Source organism: Sciurus carolinensis, chromosome 16 (assembly GCF_902686445.1).
Source record: "Sciurus carolinensis chromosome 16, mSciCar1.2, whole genome shotgun sequence".
NCBI classification, from domain to species: Eukaryota; Metazoa; Chordata; class Mammalia; order Rodentia; family Sciuridae; genus Sciurus; species Sciurus carolinensis.
Genome location: NC_062228.1, coordinates 11389730 through 11409601, shown reverse-complemented (window position 1 = coordinate 11409601; position 19872 = coordinate 11389730). Strand labels below are relative to the sequence as shown.

Here is a 19872-nt window from a genome sequence, read left to right as displayed (position 1 = left end):
GTATATAAACAATATGACAAACTATGTTTTTAAAAATGCACAGGAACAAAAACCCCAAAATATTAGCATTTGTATCTGGGTACTAAGGGTATGAATGATTTTTAGTTTTTTCTTTTTATTTCCCCTACAAGGAGAAACAAGCACTTCTGTAACTAGCATCAATCTATGAGTTAAGAGTACAGACTCCAGGTGCACTCAGTTCAAATCCTGGCAACAAACTGAGCCTCAGTTTACTCTTCTGTGAACAGGGATCAAAACAGTCCCTACTGGAAAGGCTAATGACAAAGAGAACTAATCCACACATGTGACACTCCTAGAACAACACCGATGCCCAGGTAGTGCTATTAGTCACACGTGAGCCTGGGTAGAAATCCAATGTCACTACTGCTCCTGCACTTTTTAGTCTTTTGATGCTTGCTATCATCAGGGCTGCTTTACACTGGAAAGTGCCAGAGAAGTGAAAATACAATCAAGTTTACAACCCACCTGAACAAGAAGTCCTAAGTATCAACAGGAAAACAAAACAAAACAAACTAAAGTCCTTTCAACCAAATAGATAAAAAGGCAGAGACAGCTAATGATATCAGTGGAACAATTGGGAGATTAGAAAGAAATACCTAACAGTCTGTTCTTTTACAATAAGGAAAACATGGGCTGGGGTTGTGGCTCAGTGGTACAACGTTTGCCTTGCATGTGTGAAGCACTGGGTTTATCTTCAGTACCTAATAAAAATAAATAAATAAAACAAAGGTATTGTGCCCATCTACAACTAAAAAAAAAAATTATTAAAAAAAAAGGTAAGGAAAACATATTGCTAGAGTTCAGGGTGAAATGCAAAATTGCTTACACTGCCTACCACTCTGGAGTCAATCTAAGGCAAATATAAAAGCACTGCAAACTAACTAGATGTATTCTATGCAAACCATTTGAATTCTGAAATGCTATTCTAATGACAAATTGAATAAAGCCAATCACCAATTTAAGAAACAAAGGGGAAAATGGACCTTACCAGATTGGGCTAAAGAGACCGAAGACAATTACACAAATGGTGTAACTCTACTTCATTTACAACCAGAGAAACAACAGTCATACCCCATTTGTGTACAATGAATCAAAATAAATAAATAAATAGAGAAAAAAAAAAAGAGAGAAGACAGAAACTAACACACTGAAGATGCCCCTGTGCAACCCCTATAAAATCACCTGTTCTAAGAGCTGCCTAAGGCAGGGGCTTTGGCCAGCACACTGCATTGCCAGCAGGTCCTGCGGTCTAATCCAACAGTCAGGAAGGGTCTACCATACCCAATCTCAGCTTCACTTCCCTCTTCTCTTCCAAATGTACCACAATATTCTACTTCCTATACGACCAGAAGCGATGCTGAGATTTTACGATCAGCACCTAGATTGGGACATCCATGAATAAGCCCTCCCTGCAAAATTCTGAGGATCTCTAACCTCAGGTTTCACAAAGCAGGAGGTAATATTTACATTCCAGGTCTTAAAAAGCTGACTGCTCTATGATTATCCATCTACCTGGCAGTAAGATGCTGGGGAGCCCTTTGCTTATATCATATTCTCAATGATGCCAACATAGGAAACTTCCAACTGACTTCCCATTACACCCAGGGCTCTATTGGTGCACAGGCAGAGTTCACAGCAGCAGGAATATGTGATCAACCTGAAGGTTATTTTGAAGCTGGGGGGCTATCTAGACTTCTGGGGGGATGGCACTGAATATAAAAGTCTCTTGCCTCATTGATCTATATTGAAGTATTCAGTATGGTCTACACCTTGGAGTAAATAGTCACATTCCAACAGGGACAGGGATCAGAAATCTGCAGATCACTGTAGGTAGAACAGTGTTGGGTCCCCAGGGCTTGATCTCAATGATACACTACTATTATCTTTACTTGGAAGATAAAGAAACCTAGTGCAGTTGTGGTGGCTTACCTGATAATCCTACTGAGGAGCAGCACAATGGGGCTCTAACATAGGGTCCGGTCAAACTCATTGTCTTAACCTCTGATCACAATGCCCCACTCCCCTACCTTTCTTCAATATCAATTTGATTAAAAAGAAAATGCTGTCTGGTAGTATGAGTTTGAAATGACAATTTGCCATGCTGCAGAGTCCTCCAGATTGCTAAGACAAGCCCTAGACTCATAACAACCTCTTCAAACCCTCTGGGAGGGACTAAAGACCAACTACAGAGGCGAAAGGTTACTCACCCGCTTATCCCATATCCGTACATCACCATCATGGCTGGTGGCAAGGCAGTTGGCATTTTTTTTATTCCATTTGACCTGGGAGGCACCAGCTGCAAAGAAAAACCAGGAGGAGAAAGCTGCTGCCCTCACTGCCTTCTGAAGCAGAGTGAAGCCGTCCAGGGGAGGGGGACAATGAGCTCTGGTCAAATGAGCACAAAATCCTTCCAGTTCCTATGACTGTACCAGCTCCACCATTATAGATAAAAGTAGTCGAAAACAAGTGAATCAGCACACGGAAACAGGATCAGAGTCACCTAACCAAGGAAATAATTCCAGAAAAAACCCACGTTACTCCAAGCAGAATCAGCAGAAAAATGTAGCTTCTTAGGGGACTGGCAGTTGAGTACTGACCAAGTGGAGCACTGGTTGGTAACTGACTCACACTGCAACCTGAGCCCTCCTCGTCCCCAGCACAACAAAGAGCCTCAGCTCCTGTGGTGGCTCTGTTCCACCCTTAGTCATACTTGTTATTTTTGAGGGTCAGTCTTAAAAAATGGCCTCAAGCCAAAGCCCAGAGTGGTCCCATTCTGCCCTCAGAGATTCTGGGTTCCCGTGGACTCTTGTCTCTCCATCAGCAGATAGAGAGGCCACTGGCCCTGGGCCTGGGGGGTCAGGATGGTGTGAACTCAGTCCTTTACCCTCTGTGCCAATCTGGAGAGGCAAGAACAGTGTCAGAAGAGAACTTACAGGGCTGGGATTATAGCTCAGTGGCAGAGCGCTTGACTAGCACATGGGAGGCATGGGTTCGATACTCAGTACCACTTAAAAATAAATAGATAAAATAAAGGTATTGTGTCCATCTACAACCAAAAAAAAAAAAAACAAAAGAGAGAGAGAGAGAGAGAGAGAGAGAGAGAGAGAGAGAGAGAGAGAGAACCTAAGACAGGGAGGCACAATGAGAGATGCCAGGAAGGGCTGAGACAGGGCAAACTGGAACACAGTACATTTCTAGCTAAGTCCTATAAAATGAACCAAGTCCATCAAGGTAAACCAGCATCACACTGATGGCCCTCCTTCCTGCCTCTTCTCACCTTTGCCCACACCTCAACTGACAGGACTGCTGTGCCACCTTTCCCTTTGGCTAGGTATCCATTCCTGGGGAGACCCAGCAGGTGCAGGGCTCTGAGAACAACTTGATCCAAGAAGCCCAGAACCTAACAGGAAAGAGTAAAGGCCAGAGTCTGTCCTTGCCCGCGGATATCTTGTGATGGGTCTGGAGAAGTGCTCATTTGTCTTGTTTGTTCTTTTCTTTCCCTGCAGTCCCCACTCTCCACCTGTTTTGTTGTTTTTGTTTGTTTTAGGTTCACTAAAGAATTTTTATTTATTTATTTATTTATTTATTTATTTATTTATTTATTTGGTACTGGGACTGAACACAGGAGAACTTTACCACTGAGCTACATCCCTAGTACTTTTTAATTTTTTTTTTTTTTAATTTTGAGACAGGGTCTCACTAAGTTGCTGAGACTAATCTTGAACTTATGATCCTCCTGCCTCAGTGCCCCCAGTTGCTGGGATTAAAGGTATCACCACACCCAGCTTAATTTATTTTTAATTATGCATATTTATGGGGTACAGTGTGATAATTTGATAGATACATATAATGTGTAATGATCAAATCAGGATAATCAGATTTCCATATCCTTAATCATTTATCTCTTCTTTGTGATGGGGATTTTCAAATGCCTCTTGTTCTGGTTCTTCATAAAACACAAATAAATTGTTATAACCTATAGTCACCCTATCATGATATGAAACACTAGAACCTATCCTCCTATTTAACTAGGTTCTGGTACCTGTTACCCAACCGCCTCTATCCCTCTGCTCCCCAATTTTCTTGCTTTCTCTCAAGACACAGGGCACCCTAAATAGCCAAGAATGAAAGCTGGAGAACACCAAAGATGATCCAAGGTGGTACATCATGAAGGAGAGTCAGTTTCTTTGCAAGAAAGGGGCCAGCTAGAGAAGGTCTCGCTCCATCTCTTCTGGACAGTTACTTACACGACAATGAACATGCCTTTCCCAGTGGGGTCCCATCAGAACACAAATGCTCCCAAAGGGTTCTGGGAATCCTCAATCCAACTTGGGCTCACACAGAGCAGAGAGCACTCTGGAGCACACAGAGACACGCTCTTACTAACCCCTCAAAGGGCATCAGCACTGTGCTCACTGACAGACGGGGACCATGGACTCTGGGGAGCAGGTGCTAGCCAAGGCTGCACTTCTTGGGAATGTTAAATGGAGCAGCTTATAAAGAATCACAAGCCTATCATTTGCCTTTTTCTCCCAGGGTAATTCTGACACCACTGAGAAACCTCATTGAGGTACAAAAAGGAAAGGAATCTCCTACCTCTATTTTTTTAGAACCTGTTATAAGAAAAGAAAGCAATCAGAACAAGTGGGCTGGAAAAAATGACTCATTTTTTAGGGTTTCTCTAAAACCAATCTAACTTAGAAATCTGTAGGTATAAGTAATGAAGTGAGGGGAATGTGATTTAGGCATTTACAGACCATTCGTATTTTTATTCAGTTGTATGTCTTTGGCAGTCAAAATTTGTCTCAGATAAGTGCCTAGAGTCAGGCACCAGATCAGAGCCTTAAGCACCTAGCATAGCTCAGGTGCTTGATTCCTATGTTTATCTGTGCCACAAACTTTTTTTTCTCCTTTTTTTTTTTTTCCCTGCAGTACTAGGGATTGAACCCAGGGGTGCTCTATCATTGAACTACACCCAGCACTTTGAATTTTATTTTGAGACAAGTTTTAAGTTGCCCAAGCTGGCCTCAAATTTGAGATCCTCCTGCCTCAACCTCCCCAGTAGCTGGGATTAAAAGGCATGCACCACCACACCTGGCTAACAACAAGTATTTATTAAGCATCTCCTTGGCTCAGGCACAAAAGCCTATAATGCACCATGGGTTAGGGACCATGTCTGTGATATCATATATATACCATGGATCATACATAACACAGATCAGCTAGAGAGCAGCTTAAACACAATCAGTATGGTAAATGTCTAAATAATGAGATGTAAGGGTGCAGAAGAATGAAGAATCATGTAACCATTTTAGAACAAACACCAAATGGGTATTCAGGTGTATCAAGAAGATACAAAGAAACAGGATTTAAGAGACAGAAAATATATGTTTTTATAAAGGATTCCAAAATACTAGTGACTGGGTTTCATTGCTGTAAATTACACTAGTTTCAAACCCACATTCTACTTGGGAACAGGGGGAATATTCCCTCACAGCCCAAATGAGAGTTCCAAAAATAGCTCCAACTAAGCAACAACAACAGGTAGATCAGAAAGTGATTTCAAAGACTCAATTCATCCATGTCAAATGACACCACAGGGACACAATCAGTGTAATCTAGATTGCAGAGAAAGCACAAGACAATCTGGTTTCTTCACTAAGTAGGAAAAGAACAAATAAGCCCAAATAACTACCAACTAAAAAAGATGAGAAATGTATCAATTACCTGAAGTACAGACTTTCTTTTAATTCTGACTCAAACAACACTTTTTTTTTTTTTTTTTAAAGAAAGAGAGATGGGCAGGGCACAAAAGCACATGCCTATAATCCCAGCATTGGGAGGCTGAGACAGTAGGATTGTAAGTTTGAGGCCAGCCTCAGCAATTGAGCAAGGCCCTAAGAAAATTAGCAAGACCCTGTCTCAAAATACAAAATAAAAAGGACTGGGGATGTGACTCTGTTGAAGAGTGCTGCTGAGTTCAACCCATAGCAAAAAAAAAAAAAGAGAGAGAGAGAAAGAGGAGATAGAGATGGGCTAGGGGTATAGAGTGTGCTTAGCATGCATGAGGCCCTGGGTTTGATCCCCAGCACCAATTTAAAAGAGAGAGAGAAGGAGAAACAGAGACAACAACTAAGAAAATCAGAAAAAGACTATTGGGGAAACTTGAATACTTCTCAGATATTTGATGATACTAAGAAGCCATTATTAAAACTTAAGTATGTTAATGGTACAGTGATTACTTTCATTTTTAGGGATTCTTCTTTTATAATACATAAAATATGTATTGAATAAATGGTATAACACCTAAGTCTTGCTCAAAATAATCACAAAGGAAATGAGGGTGGTGGGTGGGGCAGGGGATAGAGGTAAAGATGAAATGAGACTGGAAGTTTGATGACAAACACATGGCAGTTCCTAGCCCAGGAGTAGGTGGCAGCGGGGTAGGGAGAGGGCTAGGGGAGGGTTAGGGGTATGTTAGGGTAGGTGAGGGTTAGGGTCAGGAGCAACCTGAGTAAAGCTAGCACTTTGCAATGTGGGACTTGCAATTCCACCCAGCAGAGCATAGGACATGGGTGGTCAGATTGGAGAAGCCATGAAAGGGCAAAGAACAGGAAGCAATGAAATGAAGACATGCCAGGGGACAAACATACTCACCTACAGCGGACAGTGCAACGGTAGGTTTCCTTGTGTCTCTGAAACATAAAAATCAGAAGTCAAATGCCCAATTATCTGCCCCAGCCATCTGGTGCTTTTTACTCTTTGCACATATTTTCTTCACTTTCTTCTCCTGGGAATCTTGAGTTAGATCTGCTGTGAGGGTCTTAAAAAGATGTGTAAAGAGAAACCTGTTTTCCCTCAAGATAGATGAACTTTCCCAGCCACTTCAACTGAGACTGAGTTTGAATTCCAAATCAAAGAGTTGAATCCACAAAAAAGATCACATGATTTAGCATGGCCTGGGTAGCCCTGATATGGCAGGAGAAGAAGTCAAAGAATCCCCTTCTGGGGTTATTACTCCTAGAGGCAACATGTGACAGTCATGTTGCCAGGCACAGTGGTGCACACCTTTAATCCCAGCGACTTGGGAGGCTGAGGCAAGAGGATCACAAGTTCAAAGCCAGCCTAGGCAACTTAGCAAGGCCCTAAGCAACTTAGTGAGACCCTGTCTCAAAACTAAAAATAAAAAGGTCTGGGGATATGGCTCACTGGTTAAGCACCCTGGGTTTAATCCCTGGTACAAAAACAAAAACAAAACAAGAACAAAAAAACCTTCTCTGGTTGTTCCCAAAAGCCTAGGGGCAGAAGCAATAGACAAAATGTGGTATGTCCATACAAAGGAATATTATTCACCTTAAAAAAAGAAGGAAATTCTGGTGTATGCCATTACAAGGGCGAACCTCAAGGACATAATGTAAGTGAAATAAGCCAGTGACAAAATGATAAGCTTAGAATATTCCACTCACACGAGGAAATTACAGGAGTCAAAGTTTGCATAACAGAAAGCAGCGTTGTCGCCAAGGGCTGGGTAAAGGAGGGAATGAGAAATTGTTTAATGTGGACAGAGTTTTAGTTTTATAAGAAGTTCTGGAGACCTGCTGCACCAACAGTGAATATGCATTATGCTATGGAACTGTATATTCAAAAATGGTCAAGATGATAAATTTTGCATTGTAGTTTTTTACTGCATAAAAAACAACAACTCTGGTTACAATAAGACTCTCAGAGAGAGATTCCATAGTTCACTATAAAGTCAGAGGGGTGCCAGGTGTGGTGCACACCTGTAACCCCAGCAATTTGGGCAGCTGAGGCAGGAGGATCCCAAGTTTCCGGCCAGACTTGGCAACTTAGCAAGACTCTGCCTCAGAGAAAAAAATAAAAAGGCCTGGGGATATAGCTTGGTGGTAGGGTGCCCCTGGGTTCAATACCCAGTAATACTACTACTACTACTACTAGGAAGAGGAAGAAGAGGAAGGGGAAGGGGAAAGAGGAGAAGGAGGAGAAGGAGAGGAGGAGAAACAATAATAATCAGAGGGACAATTTCTCCATCAGTGGCACAATGATAGAACTGTGTGGCACCCTGGGGCCAAGGAGGCCAATGAAGGCAAATCTCCAGCTCTGGTTTACTATTTAAATAACCTGAAAGAAGACACTCATTTTATGTAAAGGAGGCACACTCCACTCTTGCCCACAGCTCCCTGAGGACTTGCTTAAGAGTTTCCGCCTTCCACTGAACTCAAGAATGTCTCCCCTGGCACTGCCTTTAGACCAATGGGCTCCATGGGGCTAAACTGTCTGCAGCAAATGGTCAAAGTCAGATACAGGCTCCTCACTCCCTCAGAGCCACTTTGCTGGTCTGGCAGGTCAGTTCCACCCTGGCTTGTCTTCTGCCTACAGTCCAAGCTTTAGGGTAAAACAGTCCAAAGTTACCACCAGGAGGGAAGCAGAGCAACCTAGCTAGGGGAAAAGGTCTCTATAGACTGCTCCTCAGAGCAACCAGTTCTAACCATAGGACAAAGGGACACTGTTTTATTTTGTTTTGAGACAGAGTCTTGCTGTGTTACCTATGCTGGGCTCAGTTTCACCATCCTTCCACCTCAGCCTCCTGAGTACCTTGGATTACAGGTGTGTGCACCATACCTGGCAGGAACACCATACTTCTGATGTGCCACGCCAGGGGTAGGAGCTCCTTTACTCTTTCTGTCATGAGGTATAACCCTGGGAGGTGGCCCTGAGGCCCCATTTGACAGACATGGAGCTGAAGCTTCACAAAGAGGCAGTGAGGAGCTGAACAGATGTGTGGCAGTGACCCGTCACTGTTCCCCACCACATCAATGAACTCCAGCTCAACTTCCAAATGCAGCACCTGTGTTGCTTTGCCAAGGGGACTTCCCTGGCTGCTGAGGCCTGCTCTGCAGAACTCTGACAGGCCTGAAGTGCAGGGAATTCAGAACCCTGGAGGTAGCCTTCACCAATGACTGCAGAGTCAGACACGCTTCCGTGGCCCTCAGTGGGAAGCTTCTGAGGAGGGAATTCTGCACCAGCACCAAGCACCCCCCAATGATTCCACTTTACCTGTTCATGCTGGCACCCTGAGGAGCGTGCTCCCTCGCTTCATAGCCTTCCCCACCTGCCTCTCTTCTTCATCCCCTGCCCACACTTCTGTCATCTCCTACATAATGTACTTGAACCCAAATCCTTGTTTCAGGATCTGCATCTAGAGGAAACCAAACTAAGACGTAATCTCTAAAATGAAGGTCCCCAATAACCCCACAAACAAGTGGTTAAGCCTTCTCATTGTTCTTACTTGATATCCCAAATGTAGATGTAGGTGTCCACAGAGCTGGTAACCAGGAGATCTGGCTCAAACACTGCCCAGTCCAAGTCGCTGGGACAGAAAAAATAAACAGAACAAAAAAGAAAAAAAAAAAAAAAAAGGAAAGAAAGAAAAAGAAAAAATGCTTCAGTGTCTAGTTCCAAGGCACTAGTAAATCTAGCCTCCAATGGCTCTGAATGTCACCATCAACGCTTCTTAACGCAGCTCAGGCTGTGGATCTCCAAAGTGGTTTAGGAATGAACAAGAGTTACATGAGCTCTGAAGGAAACATTCGGGTTCTCCTCCCTGTAGTGACCAACTACATTACCACCTGCCTCCAGAAAATAAATGGAGCACTACAACTTAAAACGGACTCTCTCTGAATAAGTAGACACAGACAAAACACAGGAAAATCACATGAAGTAATCTTTGACTACCATTTTCTACATCAGACTCAACCACAGGCACCTTGGGTAACCCACCTCTCTTCAGCAGAGGTGAAGAGCCATGTTCCCACACCACCTTCCAGGAGGGCCGGCAGCCCTGGGGCTCCCTACTTGAACCCTCAGTCCTAGAAAGGCGGTCACTCCACAGAATGCCTCTCACAATGTCACTTCCAGGTCACTTTCACTCCCCCTGAACTCCCTGATGCTATTCCCCAGAAAAAGTTTTCCCTACCCAGAAATAGTTGCCCAGTGGCTCAGGAACACTCTGGAAGGTCCTGAGTGGGAGGCAACTGTGCACATGGATAATAGACTGTGGTGCAGGAGCCCTGTTGGGTGGCCCAGTTGCTGGAAAAGGCGAGGGCTACTGTTGCTTGCTGATGTCTCCACACACTCAGGCACCGTGGATCCTGCCCTGGGGATTCCACTGCGTTCCTCCTCTGCCTTCTCTGGCAAACAGCGGCCCTGCCTTACACTGGATGGCTGAATTAAGTCTTCTGGGATTTGGGTCAACAGCTACGTGTGTGATGCTTCCTAAATACCGGCTGTTCTTAGTTTCTTTGCGAGCTCCTTGTTGAACACTTGGTCCTAGGGCCAGTGCAAGACAGAGGGTCACACCATGCAAGGGGGACAGCATCTTTATTTCACTAACCAAAGACAGAGAGGCCAAGGCACTGTGGAGGGCTGGTGCCTACCTGATGACACGCGTATGGCCCTGTAAGGTTGTGCCAACTTCCCCAGTGCCATCTTTCCACTTATAAAGGTCCACCCGTTGGTTACTCTGAAAAGAAATAAGGGAGAGAAGGCTGCAGGTAGCACAACATGCCACTGGAATACAGGTTCTCGCCCCAATGCCTAAGGCAAGAAGAGGTGGCCGACTGGCAGACTTCTATAGGTTGAACTTTCTAAACAGTCAATAGAAATCAGCATAATAACATTAGCTTGAGCAAGCCTCAGTCAGTACACAGGGCTATGAATCTCAAAATGGAAAGGCATCACACTGATGTCTCCACACACCCCTAGGCACTGCCAACCGCGAACTGGAAAGGCACCCATCCTGCACAGTCATAGCTGACCTGAAGCTGGAGATGGGCTCCTGAGCACAGGCCTCATGGGCCCGAGACAGCCCTGACCATAGAGGATCCTCCTCCCCTCTCTGAAGGTCACACACTTGACTCCCCAGCTACTGTCACAGTGGATGTTTTCAACTTACCCTTCCCACATCAAATGCCCAGAGTATACCTACCTCACTTTAAAAACACAGATATATGCCAGGCAAGGTGGCGCACACCTGTAATCCCAGCAGGAGGAGGCAGGATTGCAAGTTCAAGATCAGCCTTAGTAACTAAGGGAGGCCCTAAGCAGCTTAGCATGACCCTGTCTCAAAATAAAAAATAAAAAGGACTGGGAATACAGCTCAGTGGTAAAATGCCCTTGGGTTCAATCTCTAGTACTGAAAACACACACACACACACACACATGCACACACCCACATAGATACACAAGAAAGAAAAAGAAACACCACCAAAAGGATATGCAAGAAGGCAAAATTACACAAGACTCCTTGAAATATGCCTACGACAAATTTCTTAAAGGGTTAAACAGAGACAAGGAAAATGGACCAGAAGAAACTCAACTAACATAGGGAAAGGGAAGAAAATAAAAGGTTCTATCAAAGTACATTTCATTTAAAAGAAACAGCAGAACAGCTCACTAAGCACTGTGCATTTACACTCAGAGGGTAAAGACAACAACAGACTGAGAACAACGGCAGCCCATGTAATATATTCTAAATTGATAAATAAAATAGAATGATATTCATTTTAGCTCAGAGGCTGACAGTTGAATAGAGTTCTGAGATTTTTATTCTGAAATGCCAGTTTCCAAATCTAAACAGGTAAGGTTCTTGTGAAAAGGTTAAGATTCAAAATAGCTTTGAGGGTTGGGATTGTGGCTCAGAGGTAGAACGCTTGCCTAGCATGTCTGAGGTACTGAGTTCAATTCTCAGTACCACATATAAATAAATGAATAAAATAAAGGTCCATCAACAACTAAAAAGTAAAAATAAAAAATAGCTTTCAATGAGAACAGAATGAAAAGTTCCCTCATCCTATAACACTCCTACTATTTCCAGAGGGTCTGTTAGTGCTTAACCATGTACTAGACACCTTAACCAATCTGATCTCTGACCTTTCTCACCTCCCTGCATGGTGGTATCATCACCCACGCACACACCATGCAACTGGGGCTCAGAAAGTTGAGTGGCTTGCTCAGGACAAAAGAGTCCAAACTAGGCTTCAACTCCAGATCAGCCCAACTCTAAAGCTCTTTCTCCTGCAAGAAGCTGCCTTCCAACCAAGAACAATGACAGGAAAAAAAAAAAAAAAGATACACTGAACTTCATCAAAATTAAAACTTTTGTGCATCAAAGGACATTATCAAGAAAGTGAAAAAAAAAAACTATTTCTTTGACAAATATTTTGGAGAAAATATTTGCAAATCACATAGCTAATAAAGGTCTAGCATCCTGAATATACAAAGAACTCTCACAACTCAACAGCAAAAGTAAAAACAACCCAATCCAAAAATGGACAAAGGGGTAAAAAATGGGTCTAGGGGATAAGGGTGTTGCTCCATGGTACAGCACCTGCCCAGCATACACCAGGTCCTGGGTTTAAACCCCAGTTCTGCAAAAAAAACAAACCAAAACAAAAAATTGGGCTGAGGTGTGGCTCAGTGGTAGAATACCTGCCTAGTATGCAAGAAGCCATGGGTTCGATCCCTAGCACAGCAAAAACAAACAAAACCCCCAAAACTAACCAAACCAAAAAGGGCAAAGGACCAGAACAGACATTTCTTCAAAAAAAAAAGACACATAAATGGCCAATAGGCACATGCAAAGATGCTTAACATCATTAGTCATTAGAGAAATAGAAACGAAAAAACCAAAATAAGAGACCACTTCATACCCACTAGGAAAGATAATTTAAATTAAACAACAACAAATGTTGGTGAGGATATAGAAAAACTGGAAAAGCTGTCCATTGTTAATGGGAATATAAAACAGGCAAACCACTGTGGAAAACAGTTCGGTAGTTCCCTCAGAAATTTATGACCATACAACCCTCAAATTTTACTCCTGAACACACGTCCAGAACTGAAAACAAGTACATCTACACGCAAGTTCAGGTGGGCACTCTTCACAACAGTCAGTGAAGTGTCCATCCACTGATGGATAAATGAATCATGATATATATATATATACAGTGGAGTATTAGTCAAAAAAAGGAATAAACTCCACATGGATGAACTGCAAAACATTAAGCTAAGTGTAAAAGGCTAAACACAAAAGGTCATTCATTGATTATATGATTCCATTTGTATGAAATATTCCGAATAGATAAATCCATAGAAACACAATGCAAAAAAAAAAAAAAAAAAAACGTAGTTAGCCTAAATCATTGACTCCCAATCAGAGGCAATTTTGCTTCTCAGGGAACTTTTTTTTTGTTTTTGTTTTTGTTTTTTGTAGTGCTGGGTATTGAACTACTGAACTCAGGGCCTTGAACATGCTAAGCAAACACTCTACTTTCAAGCTACATCCCCGGCCCTTTTTACTTTTCTTTTTTTGGGGGGTGGGTGGAGGTATTTGGGATTGAACCAAAGAGGTAGTAGTCTTCACTGAGCTACATCCCCAGTCATTTTTTTTTTTTTTTTTTTAATTTTGAGACAGGGTCTCCCTAAATTGCTGAGGCTGGCCTCAAACTTGTGATCCTCCTGCCTCAACCTCCAGAGACACTGGGATCACAGGTGTGCACCACTGGACCTCACAAGAAGGTTTTTCTTCCTTCTCAAGCCGACAACGTGGCTCTTCTTCCTTTGCTAAATCCCACAGACTGTTGTTCTTAACAAGAATAGACCAGCACTGCAGAAAGGCCCCGCCCCAAGCTAATAAGAAGATTCATTTAAATACTGTCCAGCCCAGTGCAATTGGAGCAAAAGGCTTTGATCTCTAGTTGTTACAGGAAAAAGAATGATGACATAGAATCTGGAGAAAGATGCCAGAGATGATGGAGCCCAGGATCTCTTGGGATCATAAATTTCTCAGAAAACCTATTAAGACTTATGTATGTTTTCCCTGGGAAAATTCACGCATAAGCAGGCACTCGAATTTAATGAGGTCAGTCAATCTAATGAATCTCAATCAAGAAGCCCTTCCTGTGAGCGGAAGGGTGTAGGGAGTCTCCTGCTCCCTCTGAGAGTGATGGGGGGCTGAGCCCAGGCCAGCTCCTCAGGTATCCTCCTTGAACATCTTCCGGTCATCTGCCATCAGGCTATTATCCTGCTGCTAGTGAAAATGGATTCTCACCACACACAGAAATGAAAGCATCTACCTACTTCCCTTTCAAAATCTGGGTTTGCTCCCTAGAAATACAAGGCCTGACACCCACAGAACCAGCAAATGGACATATTAACACATACGCACACAGGTGTGATATACACATACGTTTACTTACTTCAACTTGCCATTTGTCTCTTTCTGGCAGAGCCATTCAACACTCTCTCCTGACTGAGCAACGAGAACTACATTTTCTTTTCTACACAGGACACAAAGCTGCCAGCCCAAAATGGCACATTTAAAAGACGACATTCCTTAAGTAAACTCACCGAAGCTGCAAAATAATGTGCGAAGCTGTCATGAGGATTCCACTGCACAGCTCCGATGTCCCATTTGCTCTGACGAGAGATTTTCCGGTGACCTTCGAAAGGGGCATCTAGATTGACGATGTACAGGAATCTTCGGCTAGGAGAACGACATCAGCATTATAGCAATAAGGCAGCACAGCCGCACCAGCACCAAGACAGAGAAGCACACTTAGAATCACACATGGTCTGCAAGCAGTGCTTCTAAAAACCCCAGATGCACATGACATTTATCTACTCTGAGAGATATACAAGTGACAAGTGACAAGAGTAACTCAAACTGGCCATTAAGCAAGGGGAGCAGCATCTGGGTGAGAGTCTACCTCCAAAGGTGGCCTTCCCAACCATATCCATCCCTAAGAGTCTGTCTGCTTGCTGACTTCAGCTCCAACCTGCCCCTCTCCCAGCCCTTCCCAATGCCCAAGTTAGGGTCATTTACTGCTTCCACATTATATCCCGGTGCATGGGCAACATTTACCTCCATAGCAGGACTAATATTAAGGCTCTTGTTCAACCCAGTGTCTGCAGTATGGATGGACCATGTCTTGAATATCTTAGTATGCTCCACATCACTAGGTACGGTGCTCTACACTCTAAATGTGTGTCACTTTAAATACTTCACTTATCACTAAGCCAATCCCTGCAGAAAAATCTCAAATTCCTCTACAAGTCTACTACAGGGAAACTAAATTAAATCTATCAGGAAGGGAAAAAATAACCCATGAAAAAAGAATAATAAACATAAATAACATAAATAACATAGTAAGTACCACTAATGTTAACAGTATCCATATAAAGAATCTGAAAACAAGGATGTCCTGTGTTCACCTATTTTTCCTTTCAAGTAAAAAAAGAAAATCTTGGCATGTGAATCAACATCCCACAGTCATCTTCTATTGAGTCCTCATTAGAGTGCTCCAAGTCCCTGGCTATCAATAAGAACAGGTAAGGTCAAAAATAAAGTGATCAGTAGTCCCTGTTCAGACAAATAGGATGTAAAACTCCAGATGGCAGGAGAAATTCTAAAGAGCTTAAGGCAAAAGAAGGATAATGGGCAAGATAAAATTTCATAAAACTTCCAGGACTTCTAAGAAAGTTAATGCATAACAAAGATCTTGAACCTCTGGTCTCCCCCAAAGCAAACACCTGCTCCTGCAGTAGACAGGCTGCCTTCTTCCCCTTAGAAAGAAAAACTACAAGGCTAAGAGCTCTGCACATGGTGTATCAGAGACACTACAGAGCACTCCAGATGAGCACTGTCGGCCAAACCTGCGTTTACCTTCACTCCCCTGAAGCCCCACTCAAATAAGAGTTAAAAGAAAGAAAGGAAAGGAAAGAAACACACAAAGACAAAGAAAATGAGAGAAAAAATGGAAAGCAGATGGACAGAAGGTTAACTGATCTAGAGTAAAGAAAGGTAAATAAAGTTCAAGTGCTGGGGAGGAGAGGAGACCGAGAAGCCCGCTGGCTCACACTGTAGGACTCTATGACGCCTCAAGGTAAGGACATGGGGGCACTGAGAGACAAAAAGACAGAACAAAATACAAGAACTGTTTGAAAGTACACTAAAGAGAGAGGTCTGTGTGGCCCTCAAACAGCCAGGGAGGGTGGGTGCTGCTATTCCCTAGAGAAACCCCAAACCTGGGACTAGCAGCACAGCACAGATGCTAAATTAAGATGCTGTGCTCAAAACCCAGCAAAGTGAGCTCAGGGCCTCAGGTTCTCTTCCCTACTGGGATGGGGCACTCACGATGCAACTCACAACACGTGTCAGGTGAAAACAACCAGTCCCCCAAAACACAATCACAAACAACACCCTGGATACAAGGACACCTGGTAGCCACTAATAAGAAGGCCGGGTTCCCACCTGATCTCCCTATAGTATCCCACAGCCACCCACCTAGGTAGCCACTCGGATCACTCTTCAGTGTGAACAGAGCCAATGAGCTCAGTCACTGGAGGAAACCTGGAAGAGAGCAACAGAGGAGGGAAAGGATCTCAGCGAGAACAGGGATAATGTAGAGGAAAGAAAAAGCTTAGAATCAATATTCTCAGAGTTAAGAGAGAATATTGTGGAGTGTTAATTAAAATTACAGTTGGGAGTTTTCAAAAATCTTGAACATTTCTGAAAATTAAAGTAATAGTTGAAATTTAAGAAAATCTGATAGAAGGGATAGATGTTAAAGTTGGAAACTCCCAGGATGCAAAGCAAAAGGACGAAAAGGTCAGAAGAGAATCCACAGAAAAGCTCACACTGACTAATAGGAAGAGAGGGGAGGGGAGAAAATGATCAAAGACACAATGCAGGAAAAAGTCTTCAAATGAAACACACAGGCTTCCAGATCGGAAGAATCTTCCAAGGTGCTAAAAAGTATTCTGTATCTCAATCTGAATGGTATTACACGAGTGCAAATACTTGGAAATTTATTTGAACTGTTCATTTCAGATTAGTACACTCCATACTTATTTTAAAATTTGAACTTATTTTATGTATAAAATTTTATGTGCAATTTATACATATATTCAAATTCAGCATAAGAAAATGAAATAGAGCACTTCAAGTTCACGTTGAAAACCAATAGAGATGCATACATATCTAAGAGCACACTAGAACAAGGGATACCTGCCTTGACTTCCAGTCACATACTCCATCCTCTCCTAGAGGATACCACTCTCTACATCAGTCAACACTAGGAAATCTAACATTTGAGCCCAGTTACGCCAAGGCACTTGAGAGTGTTTTATGGGTCATTAATAGAGCAACATGATACCAAGAGAGTTAAGCCTCTATTGGCTTAGATAAACAATAATGTAAAGACGTGGGGAAGGGGTCCTGAGTACCCAGACATAGACAAAGCAGTCATGGTGAAAATTTCACAAACTCTAGAAATAAAGATAGGATTTTTAGGTTTCCAAAGAGAAAACTAGGTCACAAAGAGCCCAGAATCAGAATGGCATAGGATCTCATTATAATTCTAAGAAAAGGAACCCCAAATACTTAACCAACTAAATGACTGCTACAGAGCTGTACTGGAAAGAGGGGTTAGGCCAGGTAGGTGTGCAAGGACCCACAGAGCACAGTAAAAGCGTCGATTCTCATCTTCTGGTAAAAGGAGTCAATTTATAAAGATGGATGGATAAATCCAGGGCTGGGGTTGTGGCTCAGTGGCAGAGTGCTTGCCCGGCATGTGTGAGGCACTGGGTTCCATTCTCAGCACCGCATATAAATAAATAAAGGTCCATCAACAATTAAAAAAACTTTTTTAAAAAATGTAATATACAAAAAAAAAAAAAAAAAACCACTAAATCATACTCTTTTGGGGGTGGGGAGCTCTGGAGATATAACCCAGAGGCACTTTACCATTAAGCTAACGTTCCCAGCCCTTTTTTCATTGTTGTTGTTTTTTATTTTTGTTTTGTTTGTTTTGTGGTGCTGGGGATTGAACCCAGGGCTTTGTGCTTGCAAGGCAAGCACTCTACCAACCGAGCTATCTCCCCAGTCCTTGTTTTTTATTTTGAGACAGGGCCTCGCTAAGTTGCTGAGACTGGTCTTGAACTTGTGATCCTTCTGCCTTAGCCTCCTGAGCCACTGGGATTATGGATGTGAGCCCTACACCCAGCTAAACTATACTCTCCAAATGAGTGAATTAACATGGTATATTAATTATATCTTAATAAAGCTGTTTAAAAAAAAAAAACAACCAGGAAACTAGAACTGAAAGAGAGAAATACCAGTATTTCCTTATCCATGTGTCTAGTATCACAGAAGAAAACAATGTCAATAATGTCTCTGGGGAGGTGTCCATAGGTAGGAGGAAAATTTTCCATGATATATCCTTTTGAACTATTTAAATGTTTGCTATGTGAATGTGCTTTTTTTTGTGTGTGTGTGAATGTGCTTTTTTAAAAGGTAAATTAAAGCAATTGCAAAATAAAATAATGAACTAACAGAAAATAAAATATTTTCACTATTTTATAAATAGATTTGTAAATAACTAAGTTAATGAAAATACAGCTAAATTTGAGAGGTAGGGATAATAACCCAGAGCAATATGAAAGGGAAGGCAGGACCCTGCCCATCAAATTTTATCCTGGTACATCACCTGGGTTATTAGCAAAGGCAGAGATGAACCTTAATTGTCAGAATCTTATAACTTTTGAGTTTGAAAACACTACAAAAGCCTGTGTGATAACACGAGCCTGTAATCCCAGCAACATGGGAGGCTGAGGCAGGAGGATCAAAAGTTCAAGGTCAGCCTTTGAAACTTAGCAAGACCCTGTCTCAAAATTTTAAAAATTTTTAAAAAGGCTGGGGATGTAGCTCAGTGATATAGTGCCCCAGGTTTAATCCTCACCATGGCAAAAAAAAAAAAAAAAAAAAAAAAAAAAAAAAAAAAATAGCCATAAATACTACAGAATACTATGTAGTTTAATTCCTTCATTAGAAAACCAAAATGCAGTAAGGTCAACTGAACAAATGTCCAGGGGCTGCTGGGTACAGTGGCATGTACCTATAAACCCAGCAACTCAGGAGGCAGAGGATTTCCAAGTTCAAAGCCAGCTGAACAACTCAGCAAGGCCCGAAATTTAAAAATTTAAAAGGACTGGGGATGTAGTTCAAGGGTTGAGTGCCCCTGGGTTTAATCCCTGGTAACCCCCCCCCCCAAAAAAAAGTCCATGGGCTCAAGATTAGTGGCACTGCCAAAACAGAACCCAGATGCCCTCAATCCTAGTCACTACCTATTTAACTATACCAGGTAGCTTTCTCGAAGGGTCTATGCAATAAGCAGAAAATCGCAATTTCAAGACCAAACTACCAGTCACTAAAATTTCAATGGAATTCTACTGCTTACTTGTTAGGGCAAAGACAAAAATAAACAGTGACAAAAATACGTGTCCTGTATTCACTAGGTTCTAAGAACTAAACCCTGTGATCATAATTCCTAAATACCAGGATATTTTCCAATGTCCCAAAAACTTGATTTGCAATTTGTTCCCCAGAAATTGTGGCAGACATACTCTCACAGTTCACTTACCCAGAAAGCACGGCATGCTGCCCAAGACAGTCCACAGACATTGCAGTTGCCTATGAGAGAGAACACAGATTCAGTAATGCGAGCAGACCCTGACTGGGTGGAGAAGACAGGTGTTCCCTTTGGATCTTCCTCTTCCCATGTCCCAGGCAGTCCCCAGCCAGCAAGTATCCTTAGTTCTCTAGAGTGGTACTTTGACCCCGTTCTAGTTCCCACCCAAGTTTCATGTTGACAGCATGGCAGCTGCCAACTGTTACTATCCCTCAGGGAGTCTGAGCAGCATGATAACCAACAGCTTTGATGCACAAAGACCCTTTTCCAAGGGGAAACTATCCTGGGACACTGGCCCCCACAC

General features: G+C 42.6%; 1 protein-coding gene across 12 annotated transcripts in view; it reads right to left on the bottom strand.

Annotated features, from left to right (window-relative positions):
- Nucleotides 1–19872, bottom strand: part of Wdr59 (WD repeat domain 59) — a 72582-nt gene that overhangs the window by 38741 nt on the left and 13969 nt on the right. For 10 of the 12 annotated variants that reach the window (XR_007105457.1, XR_007105458.1, XM_047529046.1 and 7 more), the window contains exons 2-7: nt 19521–19570; nt 14449–14584; nt 10476–10561; nt 9329–9409; nt 6679–6716; nt 2229–2317 (exon numbers count right to left, since the gene is read on the bottom strand). Coding sequence is in view for 10 of the 12 variants with exons in the window: in XM_047529046.1 (XP_047385002.1) it covers nt 2229–2317; nt 6679–6716; nt 9329–9409; nt 10476–10561; nt 14449–14584; nt 19521–19570 (480 nt within the window). In the remaining 2 variants the exon portion in view is untranslated. Of the gene's footprint in view, nt 1–2228; nt 2318–6678; nt 6717–9096; nt 9186–9328; nt 9410–10475; nt 10562–14448; nt 14585–19520; nt 19571–19872 lie in introns of those variants that run through there. The other 2 variants (XM_047529043.1, XM_047529044.1) reach the window with 2 other exon arrangements.